The 25,463-nt window shown below is 43.1% G+C and overlaps 3 protein-coding genes across 7 annotated transcripts in view; 1 reads left to right on the top strand and 2 right to left on the bottom strand.

Moving 5' to 3' along the window:
* The window catches only part of LOC107385537 (histone deacetylase 7), a 55,880-nt gene extending 53,713 nt beyond the window's left edge, over positions 1-2,167 (top strand). For all 4 annotated transcript variants that reach the window (XM_070549880.1, XM_070549881.1, XM_015959482.3 and 1 more), the window contains exons 21-25: positions 26-144; positions 287-420; positions 498-582; positions 1,717-1,855; positions 1,952-2,167. In XM_070549880.1, coding sequence (XP_070405981.1) covers positions 26-144; positions 287-420; positions 498-582; positions 1,717-1,855; positions 1,952-1,964 — 490 coding nt within the window. In that variant the 3' untranslated portion in view covers positions 1,965-2,167. The remainder of the gene's footprint in view (positions 1-25; positions 145-286; positions 421-497; positions 583-1,716; positions 1,856-1,951) is intronic.
* Positions 2,168-7,926: 5,759 nt separating this feature from the next.
* On the bottom strand, positions 7,927-9,035 carry LOC107385538 (twist-related protein 2). The gene has a single exon (XM_054750715.2). It carries the CDS (start codon positions 8,842-8,844, stop codon positions 8,257-8,259), a length of 588 nt encoding a protein of 195 aa, XP_054606690.1. The 5' UTR covers positions 8,845-9,035; the 3' UTR covers positions 7,927-8,256.
* An 11,794-nt stretch (positions 9,036-20,829) lies between these two features.
* Positions 20,830-24,907, bottom strand: LOC107385539 (heme transporter hrg1-A). 2 transcript variants are annotated; one of them, XM_015959488.3, is made up of 3 exons: positions 24,242-24,907; positions 22,369-22,536; positions 20,830-21,248 (listed from the first exon to the last, which is right to left on the bottom strand). In XM_015959488.3, exons 1-3 carry the CDS (start codon positions 24,675-24,677, stop codon positions 21,112-21,114), a joined length of 741 nt encoding a protein of 246 aa, XP_015814974.2. In that variant the 5' UTR covers positions 24,678-24,907; the 3' UTR covers positions 20,830-21,111. The 2 variants fall into 2 exon arrangements, 1 of the variants encoding a protein (XP_015814974.2); XR_011520214.1 differs by having other exon boundaries at positions 20,856-21,248; positions 22,213-22,536.
* Between the last annotated feature and the right edge of the window lie 556 nt (positions 24,908-25,463).

Here is a 25,463-nt window from a genome sequence, read left to right as displayed (position 1 = left end):
CACTCACACTTCTCTCCGTCCTCAGAGCCGTGGTGATGCCCATTGCCCATGAGTTCTCCCCCGACGTGGTGCTGGTGTCGGCCGGCTTCGATGCTGTTGAAGGACATCCACCTTCGCTGGGAGGATACAAGGTCACGGCCAAGTGTAAGGCTCAGGCCTGTCCTGTGATGTCATCCCCATGCTGTTATGTCTCCACTTGTAAATGACGACATGAAGGAGAGCTTAGAGGCAGGAAGCGGCTAAATAACTTATCAGTTGATTAGCCTCGTGTTTTTGTTTTTCTCAGGCTTCGGTTTTTTGACTCGTCAGCTGATGTCACTAGCCGGAGGCCGGGTTGTCCTCGCTCTAGAGGGGGGCCACGATCTCAAAGCCATCTGCGACGCATCTGAAGCCTGTGTCAGCGCCTTGCTGGGCATGGAGGTGAGATGTGTCACAGCTCATACAGTAGACGTATCTGCATCTTTGCTTCACGCTCTAACCTCTGCATCGGGCCCCAGGTGGAGCCGCTGTCCCAGTCCGTGTTGGACCAGAAGCCGTGTGAAAACGCCGTGCGTTCTCTGCAGAGAGTCATCCAGATTCAGGGTGAGAAAAGAGGAAAGTCAACTCAAAATAAAAGAAAGGCCAACCATGGGTTTTGCAGCACTGATTGTGTAATCTCTGTAAAACAAAAATGTTGGATGCACCAGCAAATAAATTCCAAGTGTCACAAATAACTCGTACAACAACTGTCACAACAAATGTGAGATGGAAATCTATTTCCCTCAGCCAGATTGAAGGAAATAAACAAGCTTCTTTCAGTAAGCTTTTATTTTCCACAAGAGGATTGCATCAACCATACTGTCCGTTCTCTGAGGTGTAGACAGAATCTTAATATTAAAAAATAACAAGAATTTATAAAACATTTGTGTCAGATTCAGCTCCTCGGGTATGTTGCTATTTAGTTTATTTAGGTTTTGATTTTTATAACTTTTATCGCTCCTGCTCTCTGGCCACCTCTCCTCTTTTACATCCCTGTCTCCTATCACTCCAGCCATCCCACACACACTTACACACACATGCACGCACACACACACACACACACACACACACACACACACACACACACACACACACACACACACACACACACACACACACACACACACACACGCACGCACACACACACACACACAGCTGCCCTGGCTCCAATTATCTTCAAACACTTCTCTGGCACACGACCTTCACAACATCCCCTCCTGATTGCACACAAATGTTATCCCAACCAAATTAGATTAATTAAAAATATTTGAATAGCCGCAGGAATGTTAAGCCCATAATTCGGGCCCGGGGTGAAGTGTGTGTAAGTTTCATGCTCAGCCAGAACACACACACTTATAGATGAGCACACTTTGGGTATTTTTTTTTTGTAATTGTGTGACACACAGGGCTGAGAGCCCTGAGAGAAGAAACTCACTCTAGGTTTACATTTCTGAAATTACCGTCACAGATCTCTGGACCTCAGGCTGTTTATGTCACGGCCATTGTTTAGATTCAGATCAAACATCTACAACCAGAGGATCAAACACCAAGTCATGTTTTTATGACTTGGTGTTTGGAAGTACTTCCTTCAGTACTTACTCTACAGGAAAGTTCAGGATGAAAACATCTCTGAAACTAACAGCTGAGGACATTAACGTCTCTCTCCTGCTTCCTTCTCCCCACCCCTCTTCCTTTCAGGTGAGTTCTGGCAGAGCGTGAGGGGTTCAGCCTGCACCGTGGATCTGTCCTACCTCCAAGCACAGAGACACAGACTCAGACGAGACTCGGACAGCGAGGCCATCAGTGCCATCGCTTCTCTGTCCATGGTATCAGAAAGGTGCAGGAAACGCCATTCCTTATCTCACTTTAACATCACTGCTAGAGTTGTCTTAATGTTGAGCAACATCTTTGGGTTTTTTTTTCTGTTTTTCAGGAGACAGACTTAAATGATGTGGGAGGAAAAGATGCAGTCTAAAGGAAGCCTTTAAACTCTGTGCAAACACACACACACACACACACAGCCACGTGTAAAACGCAGTTGGATCACCACTGGAAGCAGATGTCACCTTGCAACACCTCCCGCTTCAGCACTGGCTGCTCTCTGGTTCAGACACACTCCGAGGAACAGATGAGCCACATTCACATTCTCATCACATCCCTGCAGGCTCTTCCTGAAGAAGACTCCAGTCCTGCATCCCAGAGACAATTTTCATAAAACGTCCCTGAAGCAGAGTAAAGACGAATCCGTGGTGGCAGCGGGTGCAACATGTAGCAGGAACAAACGAACTCTTTGAGGGGACGTGAACAGAACCACTCTTTAGCTTTAACGGTGGAGCGGAGCCAAAGTGGACAACGGCAGGTTCTCCACACCTCAAAGAAATAAATCCTGCCGTCTTTCAACGTGTGACAAAAATCCAATGAAGGAAAAAAAGATTATTTTTTATCTATCATGTTGCACTGTATTTTCTTCCAGCTCAGTTGACAGTCAAACGTTTTGTTTGATCTTGGTTTTATGGGTTTTTTCTTTGAATGTCAGTATATGCTTAAGAATCCAGAGAGAGGCTACATTCAAGTCTGAGATGCATATGTTTCATATTGTTTTTATTTCCACATATTTTCTCAAATCTCTTTTACTTTTTCTTCCTCTGCCTGTCAGGCGAGCGCACGCAGCCCGTTTAGCTCAGACGGCTGCGCTGATTGGTGGCAGATTAAAGCAGAAACACTCACAAAGTGCATCTTCAACATGTCGACTTACTGTAATTAGTTTGGGTGGCCTTAGTCACAGTAAATGGGTGATACCTCTACTCGCTGGGGCGTCAAAGCAACGGGAGTTGAAACAAACCAGATCACCCACGACGCCTCGGTGCCTCGTGACCACTCACTGATGATTGTATCTGTGAAAATGCAGACCAGCTCTGGAGATTCAGGATGAGCCCTACATCTGACAATCACACACAAGGTGCACTTACACCTTGGGAAGTAGACCCGTGTTCCTTCCTGTGGGAGAGCATTCCTACTGTCTCTCTGTTTAGTGTTAAACAAGAACGATCTGATTGTGTTTTTATTCCGTTTCTGAATGGCTGAGCTGTTTTACTGCCCAGACCAACCGATAGCATTTAGCAGCTAGAGGATGGGGCAACGGAAGCTGAACACACAGTGGATCGGATCCACACGCCGCCACTGGACCCGGTGTGGTTTATGAGAGCAATGTGCCGTCCGTGGCCTGGAATGGCCTGAAGGACTTCAAAGACTTAGCAAATGTTTCTTTTCTCGTTCCAGTCGGAAAGCATCAAAATCTCAGATTTATAAACAAATTCATTTGACGTTACGCATATTTATATTTCCATATTTCTTATGTCTTTGAAGTTGTTTCTGCGTGTCTAACTCAGTGGAGACGGTGCTAACGCAGAATGTTCTCTGCCACCACTCCAAACCTCTCAATACTTATTCAAGTTCTAAAAATGTGAAGTCACGTGGCGCTGTGCAGCAATAACAACCTTTATGTCTTATTTTAATGTCTTAATGAATGCAAAGATCTTTTTATATATATTTGATGTCTAAAATAAAGCCTACAGACCAAATTGTCCATTGATCGTCACACTGACCAGCCTGAGTTCAGGCAGCCTTAACAGTTTAAACTTCAGGCCAAGTCCGGTTAGTTAGAATTTGTTCCTGTACAGTGTACATATGTACTGTTTTTTCTCTGCTTTTTATTACTTTTCTGTTTTCAGTCTTTAATAAACATAAATTATCTACATCAGACATGGTTTATTGTTCTTGCAGGAGTGTTTCACGGTCTTCTGTTATGTGAGTGATCATAATGTCCTCAAACGTTTGTATTGTTATGCCAGAAACCAACAAATCTCCTTTTTTTAACTATATAAACACTGAACTTCCATACAGCATTGAGTAAAACTTTATTGTTCACAGGAGACGGCACAAGACAAACGATTAAAAGCAAATGAAAATCAGCACAAAAGCAACACGATCAAAGAGCAATCACTCACGCGTAATCACTGCATCAGCACTTTGGCACGTTATCTAGGAAACTTTCTTGCTGCATTAATTTTTAAACTATGAAGTAAAATCTTGTATTCTTGTTTAATTTTAAAGCTGGTTTGGAGCACAGCTTTCAGCAGCTACTCGCTAACGACAGACAAGCTGATGCGAAAATAAGCAACTGGCTGAACTGTGATCAGTGGCTTCTCGTTGAATCGGAGTAAAAGCATGGGTTTTAGGTGATACAGTGTGGATATGCCAAATTTACAAACAGTTATATTCAAAAATACACAGAAAGCTGTTGAGTCTCTGCAGCGCAGCGAAGAAGACGAAGATCTGCTCCTCCGCCTATCCGCTTTTAGCGCCAGAGCAATTAGCTTATTAGTATTTTAGCTGTAAACATAAACTGGCTGTGACCGCCCTCTAACCATCACCGAGTCATCATCATTAGTCATCCTAATGTCTGTCAGGCTGTGAGCCATCCGGCTGGATGATGGTTGTCCCGGTGTTCTCGAAGGCACTCGAACCAGCAGCCATTTAGTTTCATTGTCACCGCAGGCCAGCTGTTTGTTTTGTCTTTTCCCAAAACTCTTTTCAATCCTTCAGCATTCAATCCTTCAGCAGTCCATTGTCCTCACTGAGTCTCAGAGACGCGTTACACTTTCAAGAGTCAAGCACGTGTCCAGAAAACGAAAATGAAAGAGAAGAAGCAAAAGGTGCATGAAGAAAAACCTGAAGAGTCTTGAAATTGAAGAATTTCCTGTTAATGTTTTTTTTTTCCCTGTGGAGAGAGAAAAACACAAGGATGGGTTAATGCTAAAGACTGATTCAAGCAAACAAATACTTTGTCTTGTTGAAAGTGGAAAAATCTGTGCAGCTCTTTAACCAACCTTGCTTTTAACAAGCAAACATTTTAATCTGCAGCTCTCCCTAATTACAGTCTTTCCGTGCCTCAAGAAACACACACAGAGACAGAGAAACACAAATAAGACCCATGTTTCCTGATCACATTCCTCCTAAAACGCTGCAAAAGTGAGAAAATGTAAATTGACAACAGCTTTTTCTTTTATCTTTGCTTCTTTCAGTAGTGCCACTAAGTATGAATGAAAATGACATTTATGTTATTTTTAAATCTAAGAACGTGTTCTTTTTTAAAACTGTGTGTAGCCACATGGTTCTGTTTGATAGATCCGTTTGGGCCGAAGTCTTGCGGCTTTTTGTTGCCTACGTGTCAAATCAGCACTCCTTCCTCTGCCACTCTGTCCCTGCAGCTGTCTGCATCACATAGAAGAATACACGCTCACACACATGAGGTCATCAAATGTGCAAACACACACACACACACACCTGTGCTCAGCTCTCAGTTGAAATTTCTAAAAATAAAGATGACTATCAAGAGCCACAACGTCTGGACGAGGCTTTACTGAACACAGATGAGCCTCAAAGGCCTTTACATCTGGTCCCAGATCAGCCAGGAGTGAAGGCCAGTGATTTAGTACTCACAGAACGGCGTCCAACAGCTGGTCAGTCCAAGGTGGAAAACACACACACACTCACACTCACACACACATGGGTGCAGCTAAGCCAGCATTCAGCAGAGCAGTTAGAAACTTTGTGATTATCGTATAAACAATAGAAAGAGGATTGTTTTCTCCACTTCCAGCAGAGCAATCCTTTGTTGAAGTCTCACGCAGAGCAGATATGTTTGCGTGTTTTAGAAATGTGCAATTTTATGAGAAAGCTACTTCTGGGTTAATTTAAAATGAGCTACTGCAGATTAAATAAAAATGAAAATTAGTAGGGTTCACAAAATGTTGATTGGTAATCGCAAAATAAAGATTTTTGACTCATGCTGAAGATCAAAATGGCAAATTTGATGTTATAAATTTGCAGAAAATAGCATCTCTCGTAGAGGACGACTCGTTAATTATGGCAACGATTTTTTGATTAGTTGAGTTTTCGGTGTGTGTTTTTGCGTAAGAATGATTTCATTACAAAGTCTTCCTAAACATGACCTCATCAGTGTAGTCATGCTTTTGAAGTTCCCTGACCTTTCCCAACACCACGTCGTTCCTGAAACTGGAGGTTCTGGTTGGGATTCCAGCACATTCTGAGGCGGCCCCCACAGAGCTGATGATAAGAGGCAGAGTAACCAAAGTTGTGATGCGTTCAAGGACACGTGGCTGCATGCAGGAACCTCAGTTTTCCTAAAGCTAGACATCCTCTGTTGTCGAGGCCGCAGGAGGTTCGGTTCTGGAACACCTGCAGAGTGCACATGGGCGGCAGCTGCGTGTGTGTGCGTATGTGTGTGTGTGTGTGTGTGTGTGTGTGTGTGTGTGTGTGTGTGTGTGTGTGTGTGTGTGTGTGTGTGTGTGTGTGTCTGTGTGTGTTTTACAGGGCCTCCTGGCTGCCTTTAGTGACTGAATGAAATCTCCAAAGATTTGCAAAACTAAAACCAGGAGAAGAGAGATGAAATCAGGGAAATCACATCAGTGAGTTTATTCCTGTTTATCCAAACGCTCTCTCCGCTGCACAGCTAATTAAAGCTCCAAACACACACACACACACAGCATGTGCATACACTGACGTACACAGGCGCCTGACCCTAACCCTGCTACACACACCTTCCTAATACCTCACAACTGTTTCCAATCTAAAGGTTCCTGCTTGTCTGGGCCCCGGCGAGGCCTGATTGCACGATACGGAATCCTCAAGAAAGAGGGCAAGGCTGCAGGGGGAGAGGGAGAGATGTGCCTCCTTTATTTTTTTTCTTTTCCTCCTCACTCTCCCTTTTCTTCTTTCATGCTGTACCTGTACAGGAATCTGGGGTCTGCTAAAGTGGCTGAAAAAAGAAAACAGACCCAGGAGATTGTGGAGGAAAACATTTGTCTTAAATTCATCAGAGGTCTGTCAAACACTGGAGCCAGGGAGGTTAGATCACGGTGCAGATAATAGTTTGTTTCACTTCATAAAGGCAGACGAGTGAAAAGCCTCTTTGAATTATGGAGTCATGCTACCGCGCTAAGTGTGTTTATATTTATGTAAGATGGCTTCAGTCTCTAACATTCTGTTATGACAAGTTTTTGGGGACAAATCGAGGTAGAACACTTGTATATATAAATTTGTTTTTGTTTGTTTTTTTGTTTTCATTACAAAAGAAAGTTTTGACTTGCAGACATTTATAATTATGCACAATTTCATGACTTATAAGATAGTGTTGGTTTTATACATTAAATACTTTTACATTTTTCATAAGATACTTTAAGGAAAATAATTACTTAATCTTTTCTTATCAAAAAACTTAATTCCATGTATAGCAAAAAAAATCCAGATAATTTGGACAATTGCTAAATAATTTTTTATTTAAAATTTATAACTTTTTAACACATTTGAAAATAAAGTTTTAGAAATTAAATCTATAAAGTTTAGTTATTGACAATTATTAGGTTTTATACATTAAGCGCCTCCTGATTTTTATCTTGAGAGGCGCTTTAGAAATGATATTTTCTTCTTCTTCTACAGCGATTTTAATGTGTCTTTATTGGGTCGGTGGAGATTTTTGACGTCTCTCAGAAAATAGTTTTGAATCGTCGTGTTTGGAGGACAAAATTTATGTGTATTTTAATCAAAATTGGTAAAAAGGCTAATAATGTTTTGTTTCCTCAGCCTCACATCACTGGATTCAAATTTAGGATTTTTTAAAAGTCTTTCAATCATATAATTTTTTAATTCATCAAACCAAACTTACATTTCTTTTCTTTCTTTCTTTTATTCTGTGTGTGTGTGTGTGTGTGTGTGTGTGTGTGTGTGTGTGTGTGTGTGTGTGTGTGTGTGTGTGTGTGTGTGTGTGTGTGTGTGTGTGTGTGTGTGTGTGTGTGTGTGTGTGTGTGTGTGTGTGTGCGTGCTCACCTGCAAGGTTGCAGAGCTGTGACCTGCTGCTCTTGATAAAATCAAGGAAGAAGTGCAGAAACTGTGGCGGGGGGGGGGGGGGGGGGGTCCAGCAGCATATATTCAGTTGCAAAAATAGATTTTTTTAAAGAAAGAGTGAGCCATCATGCATCATAGAGATACGATAGGTTGAGAAATGCATGCAAAGATTTGAGATGAAATGGTTAAGTTCAGACCAGGAGGGAATGTTTCTGAGGGTCAGAGGTCAGGAAATGGGTGCAAACACAGACAGAGATTGGCAGGGTGGAGGTGTGGACACGAGAGGATGGATGACAGAGGTTTATTGGGGTCCTAGTGGCTGGCAGACATAGCCCAGGCCCCCTCCATCCTCCAGACGGAGAAGGCATAGCTGAGTCTCTCGTGGGCCAGGTAGTTGCAGCTGGCCAGCTTGGCGTCCATCTCGTCGCTCTGCAGCACCTGATAGAGGAAGTCGATGTAGCGCGAGGCTAGTTTCAGGATCTGGATCTTGCTGAGCTTGTCGGAGGGTAGCGTGGGGATGATCTTGCGTAGAGAGGCAAAGGCATCGTTCAGAGACTGAGTGCGTTGGCGCTCCCTCACGTTGGCGATGACCCGCTGAGAGTGGAGCTCCTCGAAGGGCGGCTCCGACCTGGGAGCCAGGGATGTGGGAGCCAGCGACACGATAGCTGTGGGGCTTTTCTTCAGCCTCTTCGGCCCGGCCGGCAGCAGGCTGCTGGCGCTGCCGGTGCTGCTCTCTTCCGTCTGACTCAGGCTATCCTTCTTAGGATAAGGGGAACGTTTTCGGTTTCCCGCCTGAAGGCTCTTTTTGGATCCTCTCTCCAGCTCCTCTTCGCTGGCTCCCAGCCCTCCTTCGGGGGAGTTGGTGCAGGACACCTCTTCTCTCATTGCAGTGTCCAGCATTGACCTTCACTGCTCAGCGAGGAATCTGAACGGCTTTTCACTCACCGTCGCCTCGCTCGAACACCTTCAGCGAACCTCAGCTTGACACGCCTGCCTTTTAAAAGCCTTCTCCTCCGACAGAGAAAGTTACGGCTGCTGAAGCTCCATCAGATGTGACGCCTGGCTGTCCCGGCTACCTTGTTAAACTTCAGTCTTTCTCAACCCCTCTAACTTCCTAGCAGACGGAGCAACAACAAACCATCTGACAGGCAGGCCTACCTCTGCCTCTTTTAAAGCTAAACGCCAACCCGAGGCCTGCGGGCGCTTCTCATTGGCTCAGCGGACTTCCAGAGGGTGTGGTTTAGCCTGAAAGCAGGAAGTATACATTAGAAGGGGAGGGTGAGAGGGAACAGGGGTAAGTGGCACGCTCAGCCAATAAGAATAACTGCGTCTAATGTTGCAAAGACGTCTGAGGTTTATGGGTTCCAGATTTGGGCTGGACCTTCGGTCCACATGCATCCTGGTATCCACACAGCCCGTATATGTCTGATCATCACCACATGGATGCTTCAGGCCTCATTAATACTCATTACCCTTGGGTTAAAAGTGATAATTATAGTGAAGTGTTGATGTGAACCATCTAGATCTGTGTTATTTCCTCATAAATGTTTGACCACACTAGATTCAAGAGCCAGGAAAAGCGTGACGGTTACAAAATAGACTAATCTTTGGAATCGTATCATCTCTTTGTTCACTGATGTTTGTTCACCATTCTTTGTTTTGGAGCAGTTTTTTTTTGTGGCTTAAACATCCTTATAATCACTCCTGACGTCCTCTGTGTGACTCCTGAATGCTGCGATGGGAAGGAGAACTCAGGCAGGACCCTCAATGACCCCTGACCCCATTGACCCACAGACCCCAGTCTGCAAAGGTGAGAGAGGGAGCACCTAATTGTGCCATCCATGGCCTGAAGGCAGTGCCGGCACATGTCCCCACCTCGGAACGGTCGACCCATCTGGGTCTGCAGCCACTTAAGACACATTTTCCTCACACCGGCGGTCGTGACACAGCAGGTATGAGAACATGACATCAGGTTTTGCTTGCTCAATCCGTGCAGCCTACAATTTTAACCAATTACGTCAATGGGCCCCTGTTTTCAGTTTCCTAACTGTAACTATTTCTACCTAAATGTGCCATGGCCGAGTGACTCATCTGCCGATAACTGGAGAACATCTTGTGGGGAGTTTTCTGCAGAAGAGATGATGAAGCGTTTGTGTTTGCGTGCATGAATCTTTACAGGAATGAATCAGGTATTGTGAATTTGTTTCATGTCATAAGACGGCACCTGGCGGCTTCCAGCCAAGAATTTGGGTGTGATTTCCGCAGCGGAGAGATTTCTGATGAGCCCCGTGATTGCTCGGGTTTACATTTCAGTCATACAGCGACTCGAAGTAACTAAATCCCTGTTGGGTTCAATCAACTCATAGGAGGAGGGAAAAACTGGCCATCATCAAAGAAAGACAGTGGAAAGAGGTTTCATTTACATAAGAGGCCAAGTCAACTCCAGGATTAATTGGTATTAGAGCTTAGCTTCGCTGGGAGCTCTGACGGAGACGGTGGAAGGACAGGAAAGTCATTGTTGCTGATGTTAATCTCGGGAGCTGCTTCTTACCATTAGAGAAGTGGCTCTGTGCCACGGCGATGGAAAAAATGAGCTAATAAGAAGGCCAACAGGAATAGTAGAATAGAGGGGCAAAAGAATAAGAACGGAGGAGGAGAAGAAAGGAGAAGTGGGGGGGGGGGGGGGGCTGTCCAAACAGAACCAGATGGAGGAGTGTGGAGGCTCGTTTGATCTCGATCCTCATAGGCTGATTGATGTTACACATTTCATTTCCTTGTCAGAGTCTTGACATAATGTTTCACTAAACGCTTAGGCCCTGCTCTCATCTCTTTTCTGCTTCCACAGGGGTCATGATTAACCCTTTCTGGGGCAAATATAGATCATACAGGTTTCAATATACAGTACATGGGCTCACACACACGCACACACACACACACACACACACAGGAAAGCTTGGGTATCAGAAAAGGCAGATGTGTTGTCTTTCTGTGTCTCTGCTCCAGATGGTTTTGACCCTGACAGAATTCCTACTCTGAAGAGCGGGGGGTGGGGGGGTGGGGGGTGGGGGGGTGGGGGGTGGGGGGGGGGGGTCTGAAAATTTGTAATGCAGTCAACTAAATTTTCATCATAGAAGAAAAGGCCGGAGCTCAGCGATGACGTGCTCCGCTGGTAGGGGCGCAGCGGCGTGACCGATCCTTAGTGGTGTGTTTTAAAATCCACACCGGTCACCAGAGTCCTCCTCACCTTCACCTTGAGAGTTTGTGCACCCTCCTGAGCTGCTGTTGGAGATGTTTGCATATAGCACACTGCACCCACACACACCCCCACCCCTCCAGCGCTCCATCCCAGGAGGAGCTCACGGTGACACAAAGGCAGACATCTGGGAACCATTTCCCCTCATGGAGAAACCCTTCCTGTGGGGTATCCACTTAGAACGGTTTACGGGAGGAGGGGGGCGTAGGTGTGTGGTGGGTGGGGGAGGGTGGAGGTGATGGAAGTGGATGAGAGGGAGACGTCGATAAGAAGGTGTGGATGATAACTGAGTTTGGGGGACACATCTCCTGTATCAAGAGAGACGAGCACTTGGACAACCAGGGAGGTGTAGTCAGCAGCCGAGACAAACTGGTGGACAGAGAGAACATTAAGGTAAAACCGAGCTGGCATCACTTTGAACAATAGGGGTCCTGTATTAATCTTGTTGATTCACAAAGTAAAAAAAACACTCAACTGAAATGAATCACACAGTTCTCGTTGCAGGGATGGTGGAGTGGAGATGGGTGCCCACAGGGTTGGGGTATGGTCTGGAGGCCCTGGCCTGTGCTGTGGCATGGTGGGTGGATGGCTGCTGGCTTGGGGTCTCAGACATCTTGGGTTGCCTGCTGCCATGTGGGGTGCTCCCTGAATGGGGAGGGGAGGGAGGAGGGCCCTCCCCTGCTCGGCTCCCCAAATTACACGGCAAGGGTGTCCTACCCAACTACCATCCTCACCATCCCTTTGGGTTAGGAGCGAGGTTGGGTAGTTGGCACTCATGATCTGATCTACCCCCCTCCCACCACCACCCCCATGTGTACCTCCGCATGCATGCTAATGTGTGTGTGTGTGTGTGTGCGTGTGTGTGTGTGTGTGTGTGTGTGTGTGTGTGTGTGTGTGTGTGTGTGTGTGTGTGTGTGTGTGTGTGTGTGTGTGTGTGTGTGTGTGTGTGTGTGTGTGTGTGTGAGTGTGAGTGTGTGTGTGTGTGTGTGTGTGTGAGTGTGAGACATGGTTCGTCTCAAGTAATGAGAGTTTGATAAAAGACACAATCTGATGTCCTGAAGGGTTTTGCTTTAAAAGCACAAATCAACCACGATGGCTCTGTGTTTGCACACTTAATGAGATCCAGCACTAAGTGATCAAAGATTAAAGCATTAAAACTGAAAACCAAATGAAACTGAGTCGTGGAACCAAAGCTTTACATCTGATACAATGTTTGCAGCTCGTACCTGTTTGTCCTCCATCAGGATTTCTGTTTTCTTTAAGTTTCTGGGTTAAAAATAAACTCCAAACCAAAGCAGCTTCCTGTCATGGTTCAACTTTCTTCATCTGTTCTGAGTATCTTTGATCTGCTTAAACCAGAATAGAAGATTTGAACTTTTCCAATTAAAAAAAAAACCTTCTCTAAAATTGCTCCAGAGCTGAAACCGAGGTGTCGTGTTTTGTCCTCGCAGGCAAACACACTCCTCTCCTGCTGCGTGCAAGCCTTTGTTATTCTCACTCAGCTGTTACGTATCTTCGTGTGTAAGACCATCATTTATCATAATATTTAGCACTCCAGCTTCCTTTAAATATCCCTGCTTTCATGTGTAATTTAGCTAATATCCTGCTCTGGTGCTGATTACAGCGATCATGAGTCGGGGTCCACCCAAGGCACATTACACACAGCGGGTCGGGATGGAAACGGGTCCTTACGGTCTCCTTTTGGGACATCCTGGGACGTGACACGCTGTGGTTACAGAGCAGGCTGGAACAGAGAGAGGATGTTCAGTTAATTAAAAAATGTGGCCAAAAATACTCGTTTTATGTCTTTTTTTCCACAGAAGTTTATGCATGGGTACTGTTATCACATCACGTCCATGTGTTGGAGCAGCAGCTCTGCATGTGATAATTTGACACAGGGCCAGCACATACCACATGTATGCTGCACTCCACAGTGGATGTTTGCATTTGCTTTGAAAAGAAAATACTGTAATCTGTGAAAAATATGATTCAGCTAAAATGTGCTGACACTGAACAGCTGGGCAGAAAGATGCTGGTTTGATCACTTTCTATACAACAAATCATCAAACAGAAGTCATTTCCACTGCTGAGTCAGGAGCTCAAACAAAACGTGTTTGGTTCTCTGTTTTTGGTGTAAATGTTAAACTTCTTGGTGAGTCAGCAGATCCAGATGACCTGATTGGAAAATCTTATTTCAGAACAAGGTTTTTGTCACAAAGAGGAGCCGTTTTGATGCTGGCAGCCACGAATCCCTCAGGAAATACTGTCGTGCTGCCTTTATTCATGTAATCATTCACCCCACAGCCCTTCGCTGTTTCCCCTCTTTCTTAAATTTGATCGTATGGATATTCAATTCCAGGCCTGGAGGGCAGGTATCCAGCACGTTTTAGTTGTTTCCCTGCTCCAACACACTTGATTCAGTGGTTGAATCACCTGTGCTGCAGCTCATCAGGCTCTGCAGAAGCTGGAAGGGAATGCCCTTGCTTTAGGTTATTTATCTCAGCATTTTAGATGATGCTGTTTTCATGTTGATGAAATATTGTGTTCTGGTCTCCTTAGTTTAGCCTTGTGTTAACTTTTGCCCTTAGTCTTTCTGCTCTTATCTTGTACACAACAGGGACGAAGGCATTTGCACGCTGGATCATTCATGGGATGTGATGATCGGGGGGGAAGGCATGGGCATCATCCCCTTCTGCCTGCAGATGAACAGCAGCGAAGCTCTGATGATGGCGACTGTTGTGATGCTGAAACTGTCAGCAAACACGGTAAAAAACTAAAACTTTACTTCTCTGTGTACAAGATAAGAACAGAGAAGTAAGAGAAACACAAAAAACTTATCAAGGAGTTTTGCCCTTAGTTTATCCTGCATCATCTTATTTTATCTTCAGTTATTAGCTCTCCTGTTCTGTGTTTTGCCTCCCAGTCCCTACTCCACAGTAAATTACTCACACCTGCCCATAATTACGGTCAGTCATCGGCGCACCTGTTCCCTTTGTTTCCACTCACCGCCTCAGTCATTGGCCCAGTCCCAGTACTCGCCCTGCACCCTACAAAGTGCACTTGGAAGGAACGCTTTTCGGCCATTCCCATCTGTACCGGGTCGGCCCGGGCCGGGTAGCGTAGGTTGTTTACATATCTGGGTGCCCTGGTATTTTTCCAGGCCAACCAAGGCTCATTCTCAGCCCTCTTCTCGAGGGGGTCTGCTTCAGGCCGACCAGGGCCAACACACCCACTGCTGACAGCAAATTCACACCTTCCATTAGAGCAAGCCTCTGATTGGTGGGTAGAATCAGCCCACATGGGCTTAAGACAAGGATGTGTGGAATCAAGCGGGCCAGGCTGGGGCCGACCGGTGCTACCCGGCCCGGGCCGACCCAGTACAGATGGGAATGGCCCATTTGAGTGTGTAGTAGACAAGTGTGCAATTGCTGCTTCCATCCTGGTTCATAGTCTTGTTACCTCTCGTATCGATCGCTGTAATCCTCTCCTCTATGTTCTTCCTCAAAAACCGCTTCATAAGCTTCAACTCATCCAGGACTCAGCAGCCCACACAATCACTCGAACCCCTCCTTCCATCACATCACCACATCACCCCGCCCTTCAAAAACTTGAAGGGCAGACGCTCTGAGGATGTTTGCAGCTGCAAACGAAACCGTCAGCCAGGTAAAGAAAAACCTTATCTGTGTTTAAAAAAGAAACTTAAATGTAATTTGAAGACAAAAACAGCAAGAATGTACAAAAGATGCTTAGTCTAAAACATTCAGAGCATGGATAAATATCATTAATCGTCTTAAAATGAACTTCTTTCATTTTGGTTAAAAGAGGAAACTATGAAAATTTGATTCTATATTGAAAATTTGATTTTCCATGAACATCAAAATGTTTTTTTTTCCTGACCGGAAGAGGAACAATCATCTTTATTTGCACACAATAATAAAATGCTCAATATTTCAACGATTATACTTGAAAATACTTTTTTTTTCACATCAGTGCAAACTTGGGCAAAGTGCAGATCAAAGGTGCAAAAGGGGCGTGGCCAACTTCTGCACTTGGGAATCGGGACACCTTACCTGGACGGAAACGCACAGGTGGAAGTACGAATATTGGGACTGGGCCTTATTTAAACCCTGCTCAGTCACAGTTCCTCCTGCTCTTGACATCATTTTGAAATAAAATTATTTGAGCCAATGACCTGGCTGCTTCCTGGAACTGGGGTGATGGTGGCACAGGAGTAAAGTGCTTCCCCCGTAATCAGAAGGTTGCAGGTTCGAGCCCCGCTCAGCTTGTCGCTGTCGTTGTATCCTCGGGCAAGACAATCAAGAACCAATCAAGACTTGAATGGATATTTCCGACACATTTCATTCAAAAATCTTACCTGTTGAAAGATTCCTGAATTTGGAGTTTGGAGAAATAGCGTTCTGATCCAACAGGACCGATAAATTAGTCTGGAGATCGTTGGTCAGATCTTCTGATGTGTTTTGTGACAGTCACATGAACAGTAATCACCTGAGTCATTTAGATATGAATAACTTCCGTTTAGACAACAGTTTGGTTCTGATGGGATTGATGAGCTAACAGCTAGTCACAAAAGGGAAAATGTGTTGCTTCCTTGAAATAAAAACCTCAAATCTCAACTATGTTATAGTGGTTTAAGCTATCATTAGTTAATGAATCAATCTGCTGCCGTAAATGATTATTTTTACAGCAGAAATTAGTGAAAAACCTGGTCAGAATTACATCTTTTCTGCAAAAAAAAACTGCATATTTTTGCAGGCAGCGTCCAGAAAAAATAGAATCCATGCGGAAACTTTCCAGAGCTCTGCTACCAGATCCACAACGCATTGCAACCAGTGTGAATACTCTGATTGTACTCAGTATTTTTTGACTTATGCAGAAACTGGATCGCATCTGTTCAGCATTCGGTGTAAAAAGGCTTAAATGGTAGCCTAGTGAACTAGACCAAATTCTTGCTTTGCAAAGAATGGTCTAGGCACGCTACATTGGAACCTCAGCAGCTCCTACCAGGACTCTGGCTAGCCAATCACAGCTCTCTAGAGGGGTTTCAAACACATAAAGAGCTGTGATTGGTCCATAATGGTGGGCCAATCATAGTGCTCTATCTGCTTAGTGAACAAATCACAGAGCTTTATCCTCTTTGTGGGCCAATCAGGGCACTCTATATGCCTGGTGGGTGGGATGATGCAACAGAGTGAAACAAGAGTATGTCACATTCATTGTCCAGTGGAATGCGGAGATCATTTGAAAGACAACATTAGAACCCGCCCCACAACCGAGAGCCGTCAATGGAGCATGGCCAGACTAAATAATACATTTATTTAGTCTGGCTTGCCAGGCTACTTAAATGGGGCATATCCAAAAAATGGCTCAGGGGACATTTGTGGCCCGTGGAGTGATTTTGTGCAGAACCATGTTGCATTTCTGGAATGGTGAATTTTGTCTCTCCAGTAGGTTGTTGATGTAGCTCCTCATCTTTTTAACATTTTTATATTCAGATTATTGCTAATAAGCCAAACTCTGACCTATTTAGAGACTTACACATGAAAAAAATCTACATTAAATGATATGTTGTTGTTGTTGTTTTTTTTTTGTTGCATTTTTTTAAATAACAATTACATTTCCTTGGACCACAAGGATTATTAGCGTCTCGATTTAGACCTTGTCTGTTGACGTTTGAACAACGCTGGTGTAAAGGTTAACTAAACAACGCTGCAAGTAATGTCATGAAATTTAGATTAGAGCCATTTAAAGATGACAGCATTATACTAGCCGTTAGCCTATCAATTGTCAAACTTAATCTCTGTTTCTTCAAACAGAGGCCGTGTCAGTTATAATCACTTTTACACAGAGACATGCCCCTAAATGACCAAAACAGTCTTTTAATATAACAAGTCTGTCACACGGTCAACCACTACTATCTCTAATTGATCCCTTTGTGTTTCTGGAAGTCCCGTTGACCTGGGATCTGCAGGATTAGACACCATCACGCATCCAGCTCTGTTGAGCATTTACAGCAAAACGCTGCCCGAGAGGTAGAGAAGAAAGTTGCTTCTCTCCAACAGAGCTGTTGCATGAGAAACATCAACAGAACCAACTTCAAAGAGGTTCTGCCTTCACATTGAATCAGTATCTGCCTCCATTAGATTAGATGGCCTTAGCAAAGTTACATTGCCTTAACATTTCTGCCTGGCTTCTAAAATCCATCGTTCTGGTTCTGGTTCCCCCTGTGAAGCCACTTCAAACGGCCCTCTGCCATGGCATATCCCTTTGTGCTCTAAAACAGCAAATATGTGTCTCTCTAAAATGTTTCAGATGCGAGCGAGCAGTGGTCCCAGAGGCTCCGAAAGCATCGCACAAAGAAACACGAGAGAGTGGAGAAAAGGGAAAGAAACAAAAGCTGGGTGTACATTAAAGCTCGGGCATCTAGCCTGCTGTCAGGTGTGTGTTTGTGTGTGTGGGAGGGGTGTGTGAATGATGGAGGAGGCTTGACTGATAGGTGCGGGATGGATGGAGATCATGATGACAGATAAAGAGAATGTAAGGATTGAAACATGCAAAGAGGATAAGGGAAATCCTGGTATAGTAAATTGGTGAGAAAGTTAGTGAATGTGGGAGGCAGTGGGTGTGTGTGGGGGGCACTGAGGAGCTACAAACACATGTTTCAGTTTGTAAATAAAACAGTAAACTGCTATGAATATTGCTTAAATATCTCTGGGCCTTGTTCCGCGCTTTGCGGAAGTTCCTCTGAAATCATCCTAAGGCTGCCTTCTTTAAAATGCCAAAGCAACTTCTTAATGTCAGAAGAGGCCATCTGGTTCTCGACCAATTCAAGATGTTTGCTTCTCATTTAACTTTTCCCTCTCCTCCTCCTCTCTGAGCTTCTTTTTTTAGATCAAATGCTTTACTTTTGTATCATCGATAATGTGAAAAAAATGCAGTGGAAAAGCCATCTTTGAATGAATCACAGCACATCATCTTTTTCTCAGCCAAAGTATTTTCCTCCATCACACACAGGAGTACTATCCTTAAATACTTTTAGGAATACTTTTTGAGTTTAATGCGATTTTTTAACAGTTACTGGAGTTCTCTCAGTACACTTTGGTGCCAAATGTCTCTTTGAACACTTGATTTTCTATGAGCTCTACCTCCAGGACAGGATTAGTCCGTTCACCAAAGCCCTGCTGTATATAATCTATGCCATCTGGTGGAGGATTTAAGAACTGCAGGTGGAAAAAGCTACATTTGCATTTTTGTTATTGTTTTGTTGTCATGAAGTCATATAATAAAATTATAAACCCTTTATAATAACATAGCTAATAAGATCCTGACATCTTTTCATGCATTTTGCCTTAAATGGTGTGTAATAAACCAGTCAGGCTAATTAAAACTCCAAAGTGGCTCATAAACCATATTTATTATTGTGTTTTTAATGAGTAGAATACATTTTTATTAGCAAATAACTGCTAGTATAAAAATGTGTGCACCCATATTTAAAACGACAGCAGGTGTCCAGCTACAACACAGAGAACCACATGACAAAAATAAACCAGAAAGATGGAGGAAAATAAGGGGTTCCTACTGCAGAACTTTACTAGAGGTGCTTTTATTAGCTCCAGGTGCAACTAAATGAGCCATAAATATCCATACTGCAACATGAAACTTCAGCGATGACAAAACAACTTGAGGAAAATCAAATGTTTTAAAAGAAGAATTCATGAAAGCAAAACTTGCAATACAGAAAAATGTAGTTGCGTTTTTGGGTTAAACACAAACAATGTTTAAAAATCAGTTTATTAGTGAACCTGGAAGCTAACGCTATCAAATAACGTGCAAAAACGTGTAAAAATAAACAACAAATAAACAACATAAAAGGTTTACAGCTCAGCAGATTCACTTTCCCTGTAGATGTATTTTCCCGTAGAGTTTGATTCTTGTGGCGTTGCTTCTATGTAACTGCACAAGATGTTTGGGAATTTTTTGTTTTTTTCCCACAAAGTGTGTAAACTATTGTTTGTAGTCTCACCACACTCAGCCAGACTGCCAGTCAAGACAACTTCCTTCCTTGATTTGGATAGAAAGGAGTCCTGTAATTAAATAACGTCCTCCCTCTTTTTTCATACCACACACGCACACACACACATTTTAAAGGCTGGTGTATAAACTTAATAGGACTCATTTGGTTCCAAAGCCTGCAGCTTGCTCAGTGGAAAGAGGGGCAGATTGTTTTTCAGCGTCTTAATGTTGAAGTTTATAACAGCCGGATTAGAAACTGCGTCACCATGGTGATTTAACCACAACATCCCAATTACCTGGATGCAATGAGACTCTTGGGGCTTGCAACAAACCAGCTTAATGCCATTAAAGTCTGCGTACCACAAAAAAAAAGTTAAAGAAATAATCTGTATGAAATATGCAAGAATGCAATAAATAATTTAGATTTCAAATATCAGTTTCAGTGTAAGTTTGAAGTTGTTCTATAAACAAGTAACTTAGGAAGTTTAAAACACAAAATCACTGAGTTTTTATAATTCTGTCACACATTTTTCACATTAACTTCAAAGTCCTTCAATCAGGCACCACAATACGCTGCAGAGCTGCCCCCGACTTTCCTCTCAGGGACAAAATAAAAATGTGAATGGATTAAATGATTATTGGACTTCAAAGTGCAGGTTATTGGTCTGCATTTACTGTTAACAATGCTGTGTGTGTGTGTGTGGGGGGGGGGGGGTATTTTTTATGGTCTGTTTCTCTGAAGATGCAAATCCTGCTTCTAAATGCCTGGAACCTCCTGATTTGGCTCAGGAAGGGGAAGAATCTGCTTTAGCCACCCTTACTGATGAAAATGTAGATTTTAAAAGTCCATATTTGTTATTTTTTCCAAAAAAAGACACCAAATGTTTCATAAGAACAGAAACTGCCAGGAAACTCTTAAAGACTAAGTTTTATCACCCACTTACATATTTTCCTTCATTCTGAAGAAGAAGGTCCAGCAGGTGTCAAAAATGTAATTCATTAACATTTCTCATATAAACACGCACAACTACATTCAGTCCAGCGATAAAGGCAGGTACACACTCATCAAAGAACTTCTTTTTAACACAGTAGTAAGTTCAGACAGGAAGATGAGTCTGATAAAAACAAAAACATGAAAACTTTGTGTGGTTTTACTGTTCAATTAAAGCACAAAGTTAGCTTTTACAGAAAAAAATGTGAGAAAAGTCTTTATTTTTCCACATAAAAAAGCCCACTGGTAGTTCACAAATGAAGAGGAATGTTGATCTGGATTGCACAAATAAAGCCTTCTAGTTTCTGAGTGTGCGGCTCAACATTTGCTCAGTCATCAGGGTCTAAAGTCCTGCACCCACTGCAGGACTCTTCAGCTGATCAGTACAAGTGCAACATGTCATTCAGGGGGGCTAACATGCCACGTGATGCATTTATAGATGAATGAGTAGTGACCTCTAGTGGCAGCAGCATGGAACTGTAACTCGTGAATGCCACAAAAGGGTGACAAAAGGGAAAAGTCTCAGAGTGGTTCAGGAGTTTAAAAATCCTAACATGGTTCAGTGAGTTCATTTACACAACAACATTTATGCTTTTTAAAAAATAAAATATTTTCACACATAAATAATCTTTATTAACTTCCAAGTTGGACTGATGTTTATTTTTCACAAGATATAAACCACCACCACTAAAGCTGTGAAAAGGGGTTTTAAACTTTTACTCTTCACAGCAAAGTTCAAGATCCAATCAGATTTCAGCAGGCCTCCTAGGCTCCGCCCTTGAAATGGAAAGTTAAAAACAAACATGACACTTATGTTTGTCACGAGGAATAATGTGCATTTGAATACGTGTGTGTGTGTGTGTGTGGGGTGCGCGTCTCTGAGAAGATGCTTTCAAAAGTCACTGATGATACTGACGCTGGTGAACTCTTTATGATAGCGGTTGGCCGCCAGGCTGAGCAGGAGGGCCCACTTCAGGCTCATGATGCTCCACACGCAGGACAGGTAGAGACTCTGAGGGTTGCGCAGAGCTACAACACAAACAGTTTATTAAAAACACATAAACACATCCAGAAAAATAAAAACTTAGCTTCTGGACAACATTTCTACTCATTTCTCTTTCTGTAGTTTTATAGAATGCATCAATATTACATCAGTAATATAATATGGACTGATTTTATAGGCGTTTGTTATTTCTATAAACAACCTTATTGAATAGGTTTGAATTATTTAATAGGATTTTACATCATAATACATGGTTTTAAAATGACTTAAAAAGTTCAAATAATAAAGTATGATAAATGAAATGGCCTGCATTTGTATAGCGCCACCTTACAACCCCCCAAGGCACTTCACAACACAATCAATCCTTCACCCAGTCACACACACATTCACACACTGGTGATGATGAGCTACAGTGTAGCCACAGCTGCCCTGGGGCGCACTGACAGAGGCGAGGCTGCCGAGCACTGGCTTCCCCAGTCCCTCTGACCACCACCAGCAGGCAAGGCAGGTTAAGAGTCTTGCCCAAGGACACAACAGCAGAATTCTCTGGCAGGAACCGGGATCAAACTTACAAACTTCCAATTACTGGACAACCTGCTCTACCTCCTGAGCTACTGCTGCACTAAAATAAACAAACTAAACAATTACTATCGTTTTCTAGTCTTAAGTCTTTCTAAAGTTACTTGTTACTGAGTTTTATGATTTACTTTGAAATAAGCAGAATCTCTTCATCCCAAAAACTGGTTTTATGGATTAAATTAAATCCTTCAGTTAAATATATTCTTCTACTGCTTCTCCAAGATTTAAACCATGAATTACAAATTGCATTTTAACACCTTTCTATCAGTTTTTGATTAAAAAAAATATTACTTTAACCAGGCAGGTAAAAATTCACACCTCAGAAGGAAATGTTAACATTGCTGCATGATCACTGATAAGCACAAGCACCCAGTTAATTCTAAATTATAACACACACACACACATATTTACCATTGCAGCTTAAATTGTCCTTCAAACTCAAGCCCAGCAAACTTTCATTTGGACTCCATCTGAGGTAGAGCCTCAGGATTCTTTGGGGGGTTTCCTGAGCTCAATAATTCGTTCTGAGTGTAGATGAGAAGACTGCACTGATGTGGAACAGCTTACACTCCTTTCTGCTGATGGCGACACACAGGAAGGAGATGAAGGCCACAGCTGACAGCAGTGAGGACAAAACACCAATGCAGAAGAAGAACTTGAGGCCCTTCAGCCAGGTCCGCCAGTAGTCCTGCCGGTACATGATGTGGGTGATCAGGGTCCAAAGGGCCAACACACCTGAGAGGGAGAGAAGAAATTATTCCTGCTTCCAGTAGAATGAGAAATCTTCTTTTCATTTGCTCAATACATCATAATGTTTCTGTGCATTTAAAAGAGAGGCTGCAGGATCTGATGTAAAGAACTTCTGGGACTCATTCGTGCATCTTCTATGCCCCTGGGGGGCTGGGATTACCTAAATGATATGCATCTGGCAATTTTAATTCAAAATCTAATATCTGAGCTTTATATCAGAATCAGACGTTTTTATTGCCATCTGTGTGCCAAGTCACAACATTAGGAAATTGCTGTGGTATTTTGGTGCAGAAGGTAAGAAAGAAAAAAATAATAATTAAGAGATAAGCAATATAAGAACTAATAAAACACTCATGATAAAATTATTAATGTAAAACGTGGCAGGAATTAGAGAAGCAGCTATCTACCCCGTGTAGGTACTAATCTGAGTGTTTGCTGAATGTTTCAAGCACGCACTGCATCGGGTCACGTGACTGGGACCAATAAACTTGAGTGGGCTGCCCTAGGATTTTCATTCAAAAGTCCATCTGCAGAGGGGAAGAAACTGTTTTTGTGGTGAGAGGTTCTGGTCTGAATGGATCTGAATATTTGTCTTTCTGTATTTTTTCTAAATTTAAAACTACTGGAAAACACTGAAAAGGCTTTTCTGCGTAAATCAGTAGTGGCTATTGATGTGAGTTAGACTGCTGTCACTCAGGGGACACTAAATAAAGATTTCAAACAATTATCAAATTACAATGAAATCAGTGACTTCAGCAACATTTGGAAAATAATGCACAGTAACTTTGGAGCCTAGTGAACCGTGAATAAGCATTTTCAGAAGCTGACAAAGCAAGCTGTGAAACCTCTGAGTTGATGAATTTCACTTCACTTTCTTCCAACTCTACAAAGAGGAACTAATCTAAGATTTGTTTTGTGAAGATCAGCCCACTAGCGTGTAACTGCATGGGTTACAGCAGATGTTGGTTAATCTATAATTAAAGTTATTAAATTTCAAGGGTCAATACTGCTGTTAGTGTATCATGACCACTCACTGCTTTGTCCTGTTTGAAATCATGATTATTGCAGGACATCCTGTGAGGAGACGAGGACAGAAGTTATGGACGTGAACATGCAAACCTCGGCAGTCTCAAAGGTTCACATTTATAGATGCAATAATAAACTTGGCCTTGGATTGTTTAACTTCCATTACAAACACATAACGGGCTACAACTTCAATCATTAATTTAATTTTGACAAATCAAATCGCTTCATATAAATTCTGTTTTTGCTCTCCTTGTCCCACTTGTTTCATTAACCTAACCTGTGACTTTATTTGTCTGTCAGCAACGGAATGAAAAATGAGTAAATACTAAATTATTTTTTAAAATAAAAAATGGTTTTTAAAATACTTTTTAAGTCAAATGTGATTTGTATAAACAACAATGTGTCTTTGCTACAATGCTATTAAAAAGGAAAGCGATTGGCAAGTTGTTTATTTACCAACAGGACCCGAGATTAAATTATTAGTTAAACCGTTTACTTGCAGTCTGACCGCTGTGTAAATTTAAGATTTATTTTATCGGTTATCAACATTTTCACAACAACAACTCTTTGATAACAGCAGCTAAAACAGGTAGCAGCTGGGCAGAAGTTGCCAACATCTGCCCAGCTGCTACCAACGGTGCCTTTGTGCAAACGGTGTGTTTACCTGACAGCCCCCCCATGACTCCGGTCCACGGTTGGACGTACACGATGTCCCACACCAGGAAGACGGAGAAGCCCACCAGCGTCCCGAACGAGGCGTAAGCGATGCTGATGTGGGTTTTATGACAGCCCATCGTGACACAGACACGGACGGTCCAGATACAGAGGTGAAGTTGAGCGGAGAGGAGGACTTCTGAGGGCAAATACCTACAACTATCTGGCAACCGGTCCTTCAGCGCGCGCGCGCGCGCACAATCACACACCGACCTGCACGAGTGAAATGTGTTTTCTGCTGACTGGGCTCGACACACGGGAGGCGACATCGCCTCTTCTATGGAACGAGGATTGGGACAATATTCAGCGTAACTTGTACCAAGTTTTGTAACTTCGAACATCAAGGGCGTCAGTTTGTTTTCAGAATTGCTGGGGACAATAACCATACACTTGAGTGGGGTTTAAAAATTGCTGGGGACAATAAAGTAGGCTAGCACAGGGGTCGGCAATCCGCGGCTCTGGAGCCGCATGCGGCTCTTCCATCCATCTGATGCAACTCTCTGTGCTTGTAAAATAATAAATGGATATTTAAATAAAATGCTTTATATTTTACTGCATTAATTTTACACCTGTATGCCAATTCTAAATGTAGATTGTCTGCGTAAACCTGAACAGGTCCAACCCGGTCTGCGGTGGTTGACCGGTCACGCTTGTGCGTAATCATAGGCACTTTATGAGCTGAAGAGGATGTGAGATTCTGGGCTTCTCCTCAGACGGCTCCTGGATGTGTCGCCACATTGGAGCCAGGAACAAGCACTATTCAGCCAAAGTTTCATAATCAGCGAACATTTTCAAAGTGACAAGTCTCTCTGAGAGACAGGGTTTGGAAAACACTCGCTTCAGTGGGAGGAATCTTCCCGCATGCGCTCTGGTTCTCTGGGTGGCTCTGGGGTTAATCAAGTTTAATTGTTTCTCTTTGCAACAATCTTCACAGGAAGGCAAAACAGTTAAACGGCAGGTTACATATATTTCTATTTGACTGTTTATTTTGACAGATGAACTCAAGGATGTTGCTTGGTTTGAAAAAATTACCCCGACGCACACGGATGCTCATGGATGAGCTGACATTTTGTTAACGCACACGCGGAGGTAAAATATTCCCATCAGAACATCAGAGCTCTTTATACTGGACACTGTGTTCAGCGCGGCTCGGAGCGCCCCCGGTGGACAGT

Source organism: Nothobranchius furzeri, chromosome 3 (assembly GCF_043380555.1).
Source record: "Nothobranchius furzeri strain GRZ-AD chromosome 3, NfurGRZ-RIMD1, whole genome shotgun sequence".
Lineage (NCBI taxonomy): Eukaryota > Metazoa > Chordata > Actinopteri > Cyprinodontiformes > Nothobranchiidae > Nothobranchius > Nothobranchius furzeri.
The sequence above is the reverse complement of the archived record's forward strand: the minus strand, read 5'-3'. Positions and strand labels throughout refer to the sequence as shown.

Coding starts and splice junctions, on each gene's coding strand:
- LOC107385538 (XM_054750715.2), bottom strand. CDS start 8,844: ATGCTGGACACTGCAATGAGAGAAGAGGTGTCCTGCACCAACTCCCCC.
- LOC107385539 (XM_015959488.3), bottom strand. CDS start 24,677: ATGGTTATTGTCCCCAGCAATTCTGAAAACAAACTGACGCCCTTGATG. Junction 22,537..24,241: donor AGTCATGGGGGGGCTGTCAG/GTAAACACACCG, acceptor TCTCCCTCTCAG/GTGTGTTGGCCCTTTGGACC. Junction 21,249..22,368: donor CGCCATCAGCAGAAAGGAGT/GTAAGCTGTTCC, acceptor TTTGTGTTGTAG/CTCTGCGCAACCCTCAGAGT.